The sequence below is a fragment of the Agelaius phoeniceus genome, chromosome 3 (genome assembly GCF_051311805.1).
Source record: "Agelaius phoeniceus isolate bAgePho1 chromosome 3, bAgePho1.hap1, whole genome shotgun sequence".
Lineage (NCBI taxonomy): Eukaryota > Metazoa > Chordata > Aves > Passeriformes > Icteridae > Agelaius > Agelaius phoeniceus.
Genome location: NC_135267.1, coordinates 66,764,193 through 66,780,320, shown reverse-complemented (window position 1 = coordinate 66,780,320; position 16,128 = coordinate 66,764,193). Strand labels below are relative to the sequence as shown.

The 16,128-nt window shown below is 35.6% G+C and overlaps 1 protein-coding gene across 2 annotated transcripts in view; it reads right to left on the bottom strand.

Moving 5' to 3' along the window:
* The window catches only part of UTRN (utrophin), a 307,788-nt gene that overhangs the window by 58,066 nt on the left and 233,594 nt on the right, over positions 1-16,128 (bottom strand). For both annotated transcript variants that reach the window (XM_077175513.1, XM_077175512.1), the window contains 2 exons: positions 11,206-11,266; positions 866-927 (listed from right to left, as the gene is read on the bottom strand). In XM_077175513.1, coding sequence (XP_077031628.1) covers positions 866-927; positions 11,206-11,266 — 123 coding nt within the window. The remainder of the gene's footprint in view (positions 1-865; positions 928-11,205; positions 11,267-16,128) is intronic.

The following is a 16,128-nucleotide window of genomic DNA, read 5'->3' as shown; positions in this document are numbered from 1 at the left end:
ACCTTAGTGCCATTCACCTTCAGGGAAAGCCTCCTGGCTCTGACAGTCCAGGACCTTAAAGAGAGTGGTCCTCCAGAAATGCCACCACTATCTTTGCACATATTATATATATGTATGTATATATGTACATATATATGTGTATATATATATATAGGAGAGTTTCACATACATATTATGCACTGGTACATAGTTCCCAGAAAATTGCTCAAATACAGCAAGTTTCTCAAATAATTTACAACTCCATCAGATAATACACAGGAAACAGAGGGCAGCAAATGTCAGTAACAGAAAAAATGGCTTAAGCTCTAATTTATGTGCCATGACTTTGCAAACTGTGCCTTAAAAGGGACAGTCACATAGCTGTAAGCTGTTTTAGAAACCAATTGATACAGTAACATTTTTTCTCTCACTTAACAGTATTTTTTACCCTTCCTCTCCTTAGAATGTGAGATTTCACAGTAAATGTTGATGCTATCAGGGCATGTTGAACTAGTTGTACCATAATACAGTTTAGCTTTTACTGAAAAGGTAGCTGCTCCATTTTATTACCAAAATTAGTTATTTGCAGACCAGAGCCCTGGTTTAAACATGCCGAGAGCCTGTATCACTGGACACTTCCTTGTGAAGTTAAAAGAAAAAACCCAAGGTACTGCATTAAAGAATACATTCAGAGTATATGGTTCAGAATTAATATTGCCAAAATACAATACAATGACCAAGGCAGCAGGTTTTTGGCAAAGCGTGCCTCATCACAAAGTGGGAAATCCTGTTACACTCAGGTCATGAGAACTCGAACATGGTCAGTATCCAAATGTAGCTTTTATTCATGGAACAAAAATCACAATGTTTTAATGAATGCACTCACCTAAGGACTGGAAGAGATCAGTCATTTTAGGATGATCCCAACAAGTTGTCTGTGTCTCATGACTACAAAGGAACAAAATAATTAAAATTTCAGGAAACACACATATGCACTTCCAAAGAATAAAATCTTAAAAGATATTCTGATTTTCTGCATTCAAGTGGCAAGAAATCTCTCAGCTCTAATTAAAATGCATGATCTGTACCACTCAGCTCCTTGATTTTATAATCACAAAGTTAGTCAGACATCAGCCCACCCATATTTAACAATATTTACTTTTGATTCTAACTGTGATGGTAAGAGCTGGACTCTGTCCCTACAGCTAAGAGGTACACTAATAAGGTAAAAGTACAAAATTTCCTGTGCTGTAAAATTAAAAATATAATTGTAAAAACAATTTAGAAATAAAAATCTTGAGATTTTATTTCAATCTTCATTGCATATCTGAGCATATGTATCAGAACACAGACAATGATGTTAAGCTTTACCAGTAACATTTATTTAACATGTAACATGATCATTTAAGTTGGAAAGGACCTTTAAGATCATGAAGTCCAATGGGAAACCTGATCACCATTCACACAATCAATAAATATCTTGATTTAGGGGACATGCTCTTCACTACTGTTCACAGAATAGAGATTCAATAGGCAGCATCCCTTAACCTACTGATTAGTGTTGCTGCTTCAATTTATCAGGGTTTCAAGTAGGCAGCCATAGAGGTCAAAGCATGTATTATGTCAGGTCCACTGAAATCTCCAATTCCCTTCTACAAGCCACACTTTACTTGTATTAATCAATATTAACTGCTGGAATGATTGCACATTCTTGTCTTACAAAGTATTTACATTTGAACTAGATTTGCAAGGTAAGTAATCAGAGAAGTCATGTTAAAAAGATCATAGGATTCCCTTTAAAAGTTAATGAAAACAAAATTATGCTATGTTAGCAAATTTAACAGTAATGCTCAGAGAACACTAAGTAGTTCACCTTTGTTTCTATTTAAAAATTGTTAATATACCCTTTTTTTTTCCTGCACAGAGGGATACTTGGTTGTAAATAATGACTTTAAAAAGACCACTTTGGTATTAAATGTAGTGAACTGTATAATCATTTGCTACATATAAATGGCTGTACCTCAGTGAATGCACAATAATTTATCATCAAGGTTTATTTTTTAATCAAGAAACCAACCAAGAATGAACCCTTTTATGCTATGTGGTACAAAAAAATTGTATAGGAAATCCTTGCTACAAAGAGCTGCAGAGACAGGACACATACTATAAGGGAAGGCCAGCTCCTAACAAAATGCTAAGGACCCTTTTGTGTATGCATTAGCCTCAAACATACATCAGTGGAAAGTGCTTGAAATGGGTCTCTTTACATGGGACATGATCCTCATTTCACAGTCCTTTCCAGCTTTGAGTCCAGCCTAGGTATTCAGAGACAGCTTCTCCCCATCATGCTTCACACTCTGCCATGGATCTCATTTGTCTATCTGGCACCATCACAACTTGGGGAAAGGTTTTTCATGGAAGTTCATAGGCAAAGTATGTATTTCCTATTAATGCAATAAATAAAAATCTTCCTTTTCCTCTTTGTGATTACTCTCTAGTCACTGACTGAACATGACTACATTTAAACAAGAGAGATTTAAACAATAATCAAGACTTCTATCCGACCTTGATTGACTCAAAAATACTATAGTAAACTCTCCTCAATTCAAAACAAAGTATTTAAATACATCTTTACATCTGAATACATTTTCCTCAATAGAAGCTTTTTTTTTATTTCATGCTAATATCATTATCACATCAATTCCTATCATGTTTCAAATTCCCAATAAGGTGGTCAAGGCTCTGGTAATGCTAAACTCTAAAGCTAATGCATGCCAGTAAATCAGTGGGTTTGCACTTTTTGAAAAGACAGTTCTAAAACAGTACCATGCTTATCTTTGTCCAGAAAAGTAATTTCAAAAACAAGTTGATTGACAATCCTTTTCCTGTAAAAGGTACACCAATAAAAACCAATCATGAAGCTAGCAACAAGAAAGAATATATTTGGATTTTATGGTTTGCCATGGTAAAGGCTGGTGACTGTCCTGCATTCTCACCCTTGTGTCAAAACACTACAGTATAGCAGAAAAAAGAACATATACAGCTTTAGAAAATACTGAAGTAAACAGGAACAGGAAACACAAGATAATATTTCATACTGCTCAACTTATTTAATAATCTCAAAACTACTCTGGAAGCTGCCAAATGTCTACATTATCATGTTAACAGGATGCCATAAATATGTTGCCCATTTAGAATTGTTGACTAAATCCACTGCAACTGCCCATAGAAATGAATACAATATGCGATCAGTCTAATAAAGCTTGTTTTAAAGACTTGACTTCAACTCAAGTTCCCTAAGAAGCCACCTCTAAAAGTCAAGCCTCAAAACAAAACAAAAAACCCCAAAACAACTGGTGATTTTACTGTCAACATTCTAAGTGAAAAGGATTTCTTAGGATATTCTGAGAAAAATAAAGACTTAACTAAAACACCTTCAATATTTTATGTTAAAAGTAAAGGTAGTTGGCAGTACTGTGACAGAAGCTATAAATAAATGTATACTCAGAAATACATTTCCCTCTATTTTAAATGCTGAAACATCAATGCAAATACTGCATGTAAACTACATGCAATTTAGGTGAGACAAATCCTGTTTACTGCCTTAGAAACTATGATGGCAAAACCAGCCATGATCATAGGGACTTTGCTGAATTGCAGCCATTATTTCCCAGTTCCCTGTTTTCTGGCATTAAACATATGGTTTCATGAACAAATATATTTCTGACTAGTGGGATGCTGTGAAAATACTCCTGAGAGCTGCAGCAGAAATGCAAAGTTTATTTAGCTAAGTCCAGAGACCTTTTCTCTTTTTCCTTTCTTTATTCCTTTTAAAATTGTTAAAAATATAGAAGAAAAAAATACTTAAATGCTTGGATAAATCCTTTCCTTTTTTTTTATTCCCTCTATGGAAATATACTTCATTACGCATTTGCAGTACTTAATTAGGACGTGGGTACAGTTAATTGCAATTTAGATTCTGGCTTGTAAGTAATTTATAAACCCATATGCAATGAATAAGAGCTGATTTTACTAATCAAACTTTATCCTTTAAATCAAGTTTCCAAGAATTAAGAGCGCATAACAGTTTCATTATTGAAATCGTATACTTTAAATACAGAGTTTCAGTACAGTTTTATCTGAAAGACTAAAATCACTTTAATAGTGCAAACATGCCATAAAAAATATGCTTTTCTTTTCTATTTTGTGTTTGCTTAACATGAAGCAGAAAAAGTGAATGAGATATCAAAAACTTCTGTATCCTGCACTGTAATAGTGTTTCTCCATTTGATGCAGTAAATACCTGAACAGCTAAACTTTTTCTTTACAGAAAAACACAGAACATGAAATTTATGCCTAATAAAATAATGACCATAAAATATTTTTCTATTTTATTTGCAAAAGAAATTTGTGCCAGACTGCATAAAGACCAATGGACTTTTAAAACTTATCACTCAGTTTTTTTCTGTGCCACACAGAATTTGTGAGAAAGGGAGCCAAGTGAACATCATCTGGTGCAACTGAAAAAAGGCAAGAGAGAATCCTTTCCAATTCCTTAAAGTCAGTACTACCTGACAGCTGCTAAGTGACTATAGAGGGTGACTGTGCCAGCCCAATCCCAAAACACCCAGCAGGAAACCAGTGGTAACAGCCGAGCAATTCTGTACAAGGATCCCGCAGAGAAGAGGAATGGGCTCCAAGTGAATGAATCACCAGCTCAACAGTCTGTTCAGGTCAAGGGAGGCAGCAGCTTCACTGTCACAGGCAGTGCTGCCAGCACCACCAAATATATTCCATGGGTAGGTTTCTTTTAGGCACCAAAGCCAGACTTCTCTGGACAGAGCCACAGAAAAAAACACATGATTGAAAATTTAATAAGAGTGATAAAAAAATCATCTCACTGAACTTCCAAAAATATTCCAACCAAGCATTTAACCAAGAACAGAGAAACCTGCAGAGTCTTCCCTCTCTGTTACAACTTCCATGGCACTTCTGTCCCGGGTCACAGTGATGACTGTGCAAGGAGCACCTTCTCTTGTAAGCACCCTGCTAATGTCATGAACTACTCATGGAGTGAGGTGATAGAAACTTTGATCGAAGGTGAACAACAGTTGGGCCCATTATTCACCTCGCTTGTAGATGGCAGCAAAAAAAAAAAAGAAATTTTCAAGGTGTACAGGAGCCCAAGGTACAAGATTTCATTCTGTTCAGTGGGTGGCATAAGGAGGGATTTTGCCTGTTACAAAAGTGAGCTGTCCTACAGGGCTTAACACAAGGGGTATGAACATATTACATCTTTCCTCATGGTTTAGTCAGGGAAGACTTAAAAGCATCTCACTGACAAGAGATTTTTTTTTTGTTGCTCCTATCAAAAGTATGAGTTATTCAGAGCAAGAGTCTTCTAAATCTCTTATGCAAACTTATGGACTCAATATGGGTCACACAGCAAAACATGCCTCCATGAATATATTACCTGAGAAACCAGTGTAATTTAAAAATTCTAAATGCATTTGTGTAAATTTCACTAACAAAAAAAACATGATAACCATAAAATACTCCAAACTACAAACCACCCATATATTAATGAAGTGCTCTAAAGCTTACATGACAAACATTTGCCCTTACAATTTATTTCTTATCCATTATGTTTGCTGGAAGCTTTCTAATTATAATTGGCAAAGATAATCCATTTTAAACCACTTCCTGATTGTAAATAAAAAGCTGAGAAACAGTTAGCATGTCATTTAATTTATGCTCTAGAAAGAAAAGAACAGTCCTATTGAAATGAATGGATTAAGTTCAACATCTCCAGATGTTTCAAGGTGCTCATGGAGTTGTGAACAAAAAATTGTTCTTTTTGTACAAGAAAGAAAAAAAATACCCACAACCTGTTTCTAGTTTTCTTTCTTATCATGGACAAGGCCTCTGTTGATAATCACTGGCAAACACCACAAGAAACAGCACTCTGGCATGATGTTAAGTACCTTTCTGTTCCTGTAGTCATTTGCACAAAACATTACCCAAAATCAGAATCTTTACTGATCACTAATGAATCAACAGCACTCAGAACTCTGACTTTGCTACCCTTGCCAAATTTCAAATGGCATAACATCCCCACTTTATGTCAAGGTGTTTTGGCTAGATACTGCATATTTTCATTTCTTTCTTCTTTTTTTTTAAGCCCATTAGAAAATACTGTTTTGTGGTGAGAAGAGTAGGCATAATGCATCACAAGGGTATTGCACCTTAGAGGTTGGTAGAACCATTTATATGCAGATATTTTGAAATCACTCCAGAGAAATGTGCTACTGCATTTCTTTAATTGAAAATGAAGATGAGCACAGGAACTGGTAATTGAAGAAACTTTCAAACCTTCAAACTTGTATTACCTCTTTCGGTAAATTAGATTTTTTTTCCCTTCTAAGGGAAATATCTAATACTTATAAGAATGAGATTATGGATATAATTATAATAAGAAAAAAATTTTTTTTCTCTGCTCCTTTACTTCTCCCCCTCTTCCTCATACAGGCATAAACCAAACATCAGCAAAGACTTTCTGAAGACTCTTAAAAAATGGAGAAGCAGAAAACATTTTACTCCTGTCCCCATAAAGCTGAACAAAATATAGAAGGTGATAAAATAGGTTTTCTAAGATGCTGGTGATGCCAGCCACTTTGCAGGATTACAGAAAAGGCAACTATGGCGCTTGATATCGATCAATTTAATGGTTGCAACAAGAAATTGCTCTCCCTATGTAATGCCCTGCATGAGATTAAACTCACTGCAACCTCTTCTGTATTGCCCTTTTATTTCTTCTGCACAGCACAAATACCTAATAATTTATGGCATTGAAAGGTAGATGGCCAAAGAACACTTAAATTATAGTTAAAAACAGTGAGAAATGCTAGGGTAATTATGCTTTCTGCATATTTGTCATGTTTCCCTCATGGATGCTTAAGGATCATAGTGTTTAATTTATTATTCTATTTATTTTTAGAATATTTTTTAATTGAAATGCTATGTAATATAGGCTTTTTTTTTAATTTACTGTTACAAAGGTAAAGGATGTCTTATTTGTATGATCCAAATAATTATAAATGAACAACAACAGAAATTTTTCCCTATTAAATCTCAAATCTTTACCAACCAACCTATGAAAAATGTATTCAATGGCAAGTTTGCCAAACCTTTTGCCCAAACCTCTCACTTTTATTACATAAAGTGCACTGGTAAATACTCTGCCTTCTGTGTTGCATTCCTTTCCATACGCTTATTAGTTCAATTGAAAAAGGATAAAAGACTATGCTTTTTTTGCAGCAGCAGCATCAAGATTTTACAGATTAAGGTTTTCACTGAATTTTACTGTGTCTACAGACTACAGAAATACAAAATATTCTCTAATTGGTAATAAGAAAAAAATCAAATAGGAGGCAAAAAGGATTAAATTAAAATCAGATCAACAGAAGCAGCAACATTTCACAAATCTGGCTTAGATAGTAAGACAATTCAAGAAGAAAAGTGACAGGGTAGATGATGTGTGTAAGTTCAGTTCAAATATCCACCATAGCCCAGGAAACACACACCTTGAAAAGCCTGGGCCAAATGAATTACAAATCCTTCTTCCAGCTAAGCAAAATAGTTGATTCTTTCCAAAACACCCCAAACTGCCTCTGTCTGAACTTACAGGGCAGAGGAGATTGTACACTGTTTTTTTGACTGCTCCTATGATTCATTACCTGATTAAATACAACCCCAGAAAGGGCAGAAGTGCCAACCATTAGCAAATGGGGTTGGGAGAAGAAACTAAACTCCAAAGTCACTACACCAAAGACCTTCCACTGAGCCACTTCTCTCTACCCATGTAAATGCAAGCTACCTCTGGTGTCAGGAACCAAACAAAGTGTTTCTTACCTGAAAATACAACATCTTGTACCATTTTGACACCCTCCTTACAGATTAATTGCTACCTAAAGTACTTTCTCCTGCCTTCTCAGGTGCAGTTCTCTAATATTTTTAAACTACATCCTGTGTGCAATAAAACTGCAGACTGCAGTTGGTTCTTTTTTCTTCTTTTTCCCAAATACTCAACACAGGTACAACTACATCATCATCTCCAGCTATGTGACTTTCTGAATATTTAACATTTCTCATTCAAGGACACAGACAAAAAGCCATCAAAATGAAGTAGAGATATAAATTCATGGTTGCCTAAAAAAAAGCCTTGGTATTCAGAATTTAAGTAACCTGATTTCAATTAGCATTTATTTCCCTTTCAAAATTAATTTTTAAAACTTCTCATTTTTCAGTCCCCAATCATTGGATCATACTTTTATTATCCTTGTTCTGCTATACCATAAAATGAACAACTGGCATCTTAAATCTTCCCTCTGAACATAGAATTCTTCTTGTAAATACAGTCAGCTGCTCTCCAATGATAAAGTTTTTGAGACTTATTGCAGCTGTTCCTTCTACTCATGCTGTGGTTTACATCAAAGGCAATTCATTGAAAGGTGTTAGTATAATTTAAAAAAAAAGAGAATTAAATCAAGTTTCTCCCTTTTTCCTAGCTTTTCTTTCTATATAGAAAAAAAATCATAAAATCTTATTGACTGTTCTCTTGAATTGTCTTACTCCATGTAATCATTCCAAAGTAGGAAGTTTTTCGTTTCAGTATTGTTTTTCTCTCTTCTTTAAACTGTGTCTGAAATTAAGCAACAGACAAAGATTTAAAAGGGTATTTAAACCCAAGAGTACTCTCCAGCCTCATCATAACAACGCAAATGAAGTTCAGAATCAGTTATTTTCTCCTTTATCTTCCCCAATTCTCTGATTTATCTAGATGCTGCTGAAAACAACGATGTTTAGATCAGTAAGAACTAAAAAATCTAGGAAACTGCCAAGGCAGTCTGCTTTCCAGGCTGTGAAGCTAAAGAAACCCTCAAGGTTTTTTTAAAAAGCAAATCCTACTAGTTACATGTACCAAGAATCCTTTTCAAGAATCAAGACATTACTTTAGCAGCACATATGATGTTGAAAGTAGGGAAGGATTACTAGAAAAGTCTCATTTGAGATGCAATAGTTAATTCTGTTGACTCTATTAAAGCCATCCTGAAAATAAAACAGTAGTCTCTACCTCTATAAAGACCTCAACCCTCAAAGAACTTGCCCTACACTTCTGCATCCCTACCAAACTTCCTGTGAAAGACCATTAAAAACAATTTCTAAGAGATGCTGGATTTTGTTTCCAAGTCCCAGCTGGCTTCATTCCGCAATCAAGCTCTAGGGCCACCAGCTCACTACTGTGGGAGCAAGGCCTGTATTCCCAGGGAATACTTTACTGCCAACTGGGGTGCTTGAGGGATTGTACCAGGTGCACATAGTGGAAAGGTTTTCTTCTGAACCAGCAATGAAAAAAAAGAAAAGAAAAGATTTCTCAAAAATGGAACTTTTGCTGAGGTAGGGTAAGAGAGCATCAGAAACTCAGAAGAATGTATTAGATAAGAAAAAAAAAAAGATATACATATGAAATATTCAAGTTTAAAATCTTTGCTTTGCTCAGCACAGATCAGAGGTATATCTTAATTTGTTCCATCTGTTCCTATCTCTGAATGAACTGGTGAGCTCCACAGAACCCTCTGAGGCCAAATCATGCCCCCAACTCCAGCTACTGACTCTGATAAGGTAGAACAGGAACATAAATCTTTCCATGTCCATTAAGGACATACCCACAAGAAAAAACAAGAGGTTTAGGGTAGTTTTCCTCTTGCTTTCTGTAGTTTGCCACTTCAGCATTTTCCTTGAATTACTGTTGCAGGTGTGATCATTTTAGCAGCACTTCTGCCTGAGTCTGAGCAGAGAATGTGCCTCCACATCCAACTTCTGCCCTCTTCTTCCATTGGGAGGGAGCCAGGAACCTCTTCTCTAGTGTGTCACAGTTTTTGCTGCCTCTCGCAAAATTTTGAGCAGAAGCACAAATGCTTTTATAGAGAATTCAAGGATGTTCATAGCAGGTTTCTGCTTTTTCTGGTTACCTATTCAGACCCTTTAAAGAAATTAATCTTCAGATGACAGTTTAAAAACAACTGTCACATCTCAAGAATGCTAACAAGTTTGATCAACAGATTTATTGCTACCTGCTTTTCAAAGCTCTCAAGTACTTGTAAATTGCTTGAAGCAGAAAACGTGGCTCTCAGAGTTATGAGCAATATGCAATAGTAAAATATCCTCATGTTCTTTTAAAATTAACTATCTTCAGGTCCATTTCATGGTCATCCTACAGACTTAAAAACCCTACTCTTTTCCCAAACCCTAACTGACAACATTTTAAACACAGATTTTCTTCAGCCTAAAATGGACTACTCTGGGTCTCACTTATACTCTGGGTCTCACTTGTACTCTTCTTAAAATTTAATTTACCTTTCCAGCAAAGACCTATCCTCCTCTCAAAGCTGCAATATTCGACCTTAAAAGTACAGGCAAACAAAATAAACACTGGTAGAGTAAAAAAATCAAAGTTAGGGATTGGTCTTTGTAGAGCACATCAAGATATCCACACCTCTCTAACTTAGTTAATCTTTAATATTTTCAAAATAAATATCTCAACCATTTCTCTTGGTAATCGAGGCATTTGTAAAATTTTTGTAAATATCTTTTTGTATATCTATTTTTGTAAAATATCTATTTTTGTAAAAATCTGAGTAAAATTTACCTTAATATCAATTACTATAAAAAACTACCGTAAAGAAGATGACAAAAGAACAGTTAAGGCATGACTATTTACAAAGCAATTTTGCACAAAATTATGAATGGCCTCAATAGATACTAGTCACCACTGTCCTGCTCTAGGTTATGAACTTTGTGATTTTAAATACATTATTTATTCTGTTTTTTTTTCTCCTCTACAGTTTAAACTCTGAATGAGCCACACACACAAGAACAAGTCCAGTTTGAACACTGACAGTGTATTACACTGGAGTTGCCTCTGCTGTTTCTTATATAAGTGAGGCTCTTAATTAGGGTTTGTCAGCGACTTGTTTTTATGTATTTCTAAATTATGCAGCACACAAAGCAATAAACATTACAATACAGGCAGCATACCACTACATAGAGAAAATCTCAATAGCATTTCTAGCAACTAATTAATACCTATGTTTTTCTGCTAGGTTATGGTGATAGGACTCCGTTATACTTAAGAAAAAAAGAAAAATAGAATCAAGGCAAACTTACTTGATATAATAGGGCACTTTGTTATGTGAAACAGATCTCTGCCATGGAAACTGCACTGAGGCTGAGGAAATAAAGAAAAGGTTGTTATTAGGAAGCACCTGTCATACTGAAAAAAAAAATCTAAATGTCTTTTATTTATTTTAGAAGTAATATGGTTATAATAAATTAAATGGAAACAATTAATATTTCCCAGAATACTTTCAGTAATTAGAAAAGCAGCAGAAGAAAATGATGGCAATCTATCATGATGATTACAGGCATCTATTTGATGCCATGCTGGAAATAAAACCAATGTGATGATTCTACTTCAAAGAAGGATTATAAATTCTGAGAAAGCAAATTACCCATTTAGGAAAACTGCAGACACTTGTTTTCTACCTCTGTAGGATTATTATCAGTTTATATTTTTAAAATAAATAATTCCACTAGTATAAATGGTACTCTGCAACAGAACACGAAGAAAAAATAGCAACCTTGTTTTTATTAGTTACAACTCCTAGCTCCTATTTGCAACTCAAATTAATATTGATTAACATTGTATGGCCAAGAAAAAAAAAAAACAATTAAAACTTGTCTTAGCACTCCTTGACAAAGAACTGCAATCTTTGCAGAATTCATGCAAATCAGGTATCATCCACAATATCAGGAAGGTTTCTGCACACTGACTTGAAAAAGGCATGAAGTCATACATGACACTGCAACTCTGCTGACCTAAAGATCCCAAGAAATAAAAGGTAAAATGTGTTCAGGCCAACAGGACTGTTGGTGCTCAACTTAAAAATAGCTATTTATTGAAGGGTCATAGGTACACATTTCAGAAATTACCAGACTAGTGCCTGGGTAATTAGAGCTCCAGCATGAAAAAAACTCCTTGCACGAGATGCCCTGTGGAAGCACAGAGGGAAAGAACAGGCAGGAACAAGTGATGACTGCAAGGAGATGAATTTACACTGCACACACATGGCAGCCACAGAGCACCTGCTCTTGGGTCCTAACAGTCCCCACTTAGAGCTTGGGTAAAATGAGACACAGCTTTGATCCACACTGGATCTCAAGTAATTAAATTCTCAATTAATGTAATTTTCTGCAAGCTTGGCCCACTATAGGATTCATCCCCCTCTGGGAAAAAAAAAATCCACTTGAAAGTAACTCTCTCCTCTTCCCTAAAGACCCCTCTAAACTGCAGTGAAGCCTTACAAGCTGTAAAAGTCCCACAGGTTGTTGCAGCTACACAAACCAGAGGGCTGGTGCTCAAGGGTTTCATGGCTGCCACCTCTTCCTAAACCACACAAAATACCACAGTTTATAATTTAAGAAATAGTCATGTACTGAAAGGCAGATTAACTGGGAATAATACATGGGAAATTACAGGACTAAAAAAACCACTTCCTTTACTGGAAAAAACAAAAATTCCATCTTTATTTGAAGAAGGTAACATTTGTGGTGAAGACGTAGGTAAAGAAAAAAAATAGTAGAGGCTAAATGCTCAAACAAATGTAGCTTGCTAAAAAATAATCCTTAGGCCTTCATAAATCTGAGGAAAAAAAAAAGTAAAATCAACCTGATAGGTGAAAGTGGCCATCAGCTTTAAAGTTTCATTCTCTAGTGTTGCAATTTGGCACCTATGGTGGGGCTCCTGTTCTAGTACATGAATTATGTCAGCTAAGTAAGAATTTGCTTAACTACAATTTATGTGCTATGACAGATATAGATATTTTGCACTGACATAAGTATGAACTAAACAATGTAATCAATTAAATTACTAATTATTATGGAACAAGTCATATTCTATTTATTTGGGAACAACCTTTGTAAAACGTTGCCAGCTCTCTGCTGTAAGAAAGTCTGGAAAATGAGATTATCATTCTCTCTTAAAAATCACTGATGAAAACTGAGCATAGTAGATCTCAACTTGGCATTCACTAGCAGGCCTGCAGATATTAGTATGGCTGAGAGATGCTTTGAGCAGGCCACTGGAGACATAAGCTATTTGTTAGGGAACATGTGGAGCCAGTGCTCTGTGGATGTTCATGGATTTGTCTTAGAAAGCATACAAGAAACCTAACAGAGAGTAGTGAATTGTCAGCCTTGGAAAATAAAATAAAATTATTACAGAAAAATCAAGTTACTATTTCTAGAGGCAGCAAAAAGCAATCTTTTTGCAAGGAATAATGGATTATAAGGATTCTTCACCTTATCTGTGCTAGGGATGTGTAAAATTTACTGATCAGTAACTAACTTGAAAAGTGCTTACCTTCCATCTCAAAAGCACTGAAAAACAAATCAACTAAATTCTGCCTCCCAATGACAGGAAGGGACAAATAGCTCAGCAAAAAGAGAGATTGTAGATTGCAGTGGCCTACTAATACAGCTTTACCCCAGGCTCCTAACACAGAACATTTTATGAAGGGTTAATATACTGTTTGGTAGTCTTTAAAAAGACTTTGAAGCCCTTTCATAGTGATGGTCTTCAGGAATCCATGCAATTGGTGTTCCAAGAAGTCAAACAGTAGTATCAAATGCTGCACTGTGTTGTTTTAGTGCAGAAACATTTCTAGCCACTGCAGAGATTAAACCACTGGACTAACAGGGCTGGAACCAAGGCGCTGGATAATCTTATCTAGGCTTCCTTTCCCATAGAAGGTTGGCCTGCATGATCTTTTGAGATCAGTCCCTTTCAAACAGGGCTACTCCATCATTCTATGAACCTGATGAACAGGCAGAAATAGGTGTCTTGCTAACAAAAACTCCTGATTAAATGATAACTGGAGTCTAGACAGTTGAAAATGGTGTGATGGCAAGTTATGGCTCCTTCTTAGTATTTGGAGGATGAGTAACAGGTAAGTGAGGTAAACTGAAAATAGCTGCTGTCAGATAAGCACAGATAAAAACCTGCCCTCTAATTCAGAAATGCAACTTTGGAAATGAAGACTTGCAGAAGACATACATATATAATCCATCTCAGACTTAGGAGTTTGAGATTGTTCTATTCAGACCACTACTCTATTTGTTCCTCACAGCTAGAAGTCTCTTATTGCTGCTAAAAAGGTTTGAAATTTTTGATTTAGAATACAGAGTCTTTCAACCTGTCAGGATAAAGCCTTCAACTTTCCAGATTTAATTTTTTTTCTATTATTATTTTACTTCTGAATTTACTGTCCCTTACTTACATTTACCAGACACTATATAAAGTTGTAGGTGTAAGTTCTTTAGCTCTGTCTTGCTAAAGCTCTAGAAAATGTTTGGTTGTTGTTTTTTTTTTTTTTTGTGGTTGGTGGTTTTTTTAAGACACTTTAGTTGTAGTTGGTGTGGGGAAAGAGGTTGTTTTTAACAAATGGTTTAAATGAATAACTACGTATTATTTGTTTTTCCAAAACTGTGTTACTTAGCTGTAATTCTTTGTGGTATCTACCAACATGGAAACCATCCTGGAAACTTCCCCTTTTTTACTTTGGTATGTGACAACCTGAATGTCCCCTTAAGCCTGAAGAATATTCCCTGAACACGGCTGAGGAATGATGATAAGGCACTGCATAGTCTCTGTGGACATAATTCTATGAATGTTTTAACCAGCAACAAAGCCAGTTCACCACTCAGACTTGTGAACAAGCTGTTTTATTGTGGCATGTTGTAAGCCAATTCAAGGAAAGGATCCAGGCCAAGACAAACAAAACCAGCAAACCTTTCCTGGCAAGTTTTACATGTGGACTCTTCCACCGAGTCTCCCTCAACTAGAATAAGAGAGCTAGATTCTGAGAAACAACTTCTACATTGCTTCCTAATCTGTTTTATTTACACAGACTAGACTGACTAGTCTTACAAACAGTTCATCTGGCATTCTTCAGCAGTGCCAAAGGGAGCACTCTATCTGTAATCTTTTTAATAAGGTATTACATAGATGTATGATCAGTTTACAAGTTTGAGACTACAAGAGCTACAAAACCACTGTGTCAACAGTATGCAATATTTCTAATAGGGCTTTAAAAAAGAAATAAATCCTATACTTTTAAAGTTCCTTGTTTGTTCTGTCAATTTTAAAAAAGGATGAAATGGCTCCAGAAATTTCTGGTTTGCATAACAGCTGTAATATTTTATATACACTGTGTTTAGTTTACTGAAAACCCAACTGTCAATTCAAAATAAGAAGATGGTTGTAAAATAAGTCAAGAAAAAAAAATCAAGATTTATTTAGTGATTTAAATTATATTAGCTATACAGTGACATACACTACTTCAGAATCTCTGGGAAAGACCTGCTCGTTTTCATGTTGACTTCTCAATTCTTGCAATAATGTTATCTTTTTTATAGAAGCAATCAGTCAAAAACTGGACAGGTGATTGTATTAAAATTCTGTCTCATCAGCTCTGATGATGGCAGGTAGGGTGGAATATCAGGAAACCAACATGGACCTCGATACCACAACCTATCGATGCATAACAATTATATCAAATCAGCTTTTGCCCTCTTAGTAGATGTGAGATTATAGGCTTATGCCTCTAAAGTGTTTATTAAAAAGATGCAAGGATAGGTCCTGAGGAAGAAATGCATGTTTGCTTTTCCCAGCCCTTTACTTGAAGTTCCAGGAATGTATGACACAGAGCCTTTAAAGAAAAAGAAAAACACAGGGAGCTCTTCCTTTGTGCAATCCCAGCAAGTGTGGAAGCAAAAGAAAATGGAAGAAAGAGTTGGCAAAGGGTGAAAATATGTGGTCACAAGCATGCAAAGATTCTGGAACAGTCACTGGTCAGACACTGCAGCAGAGGACAAAGAATAAAGCAATGAGGGCACGCTCATCTCAGAAAGACAGAGTGGGAAGCACAATAGTCAAAATGTCAATGAAGTTGTGCAGATGAAACACCCCTACAAAAACAAGGAGATAGATAGTATCATGGAAAAGGAACTTGCTCAAGCCATAGGGAAACA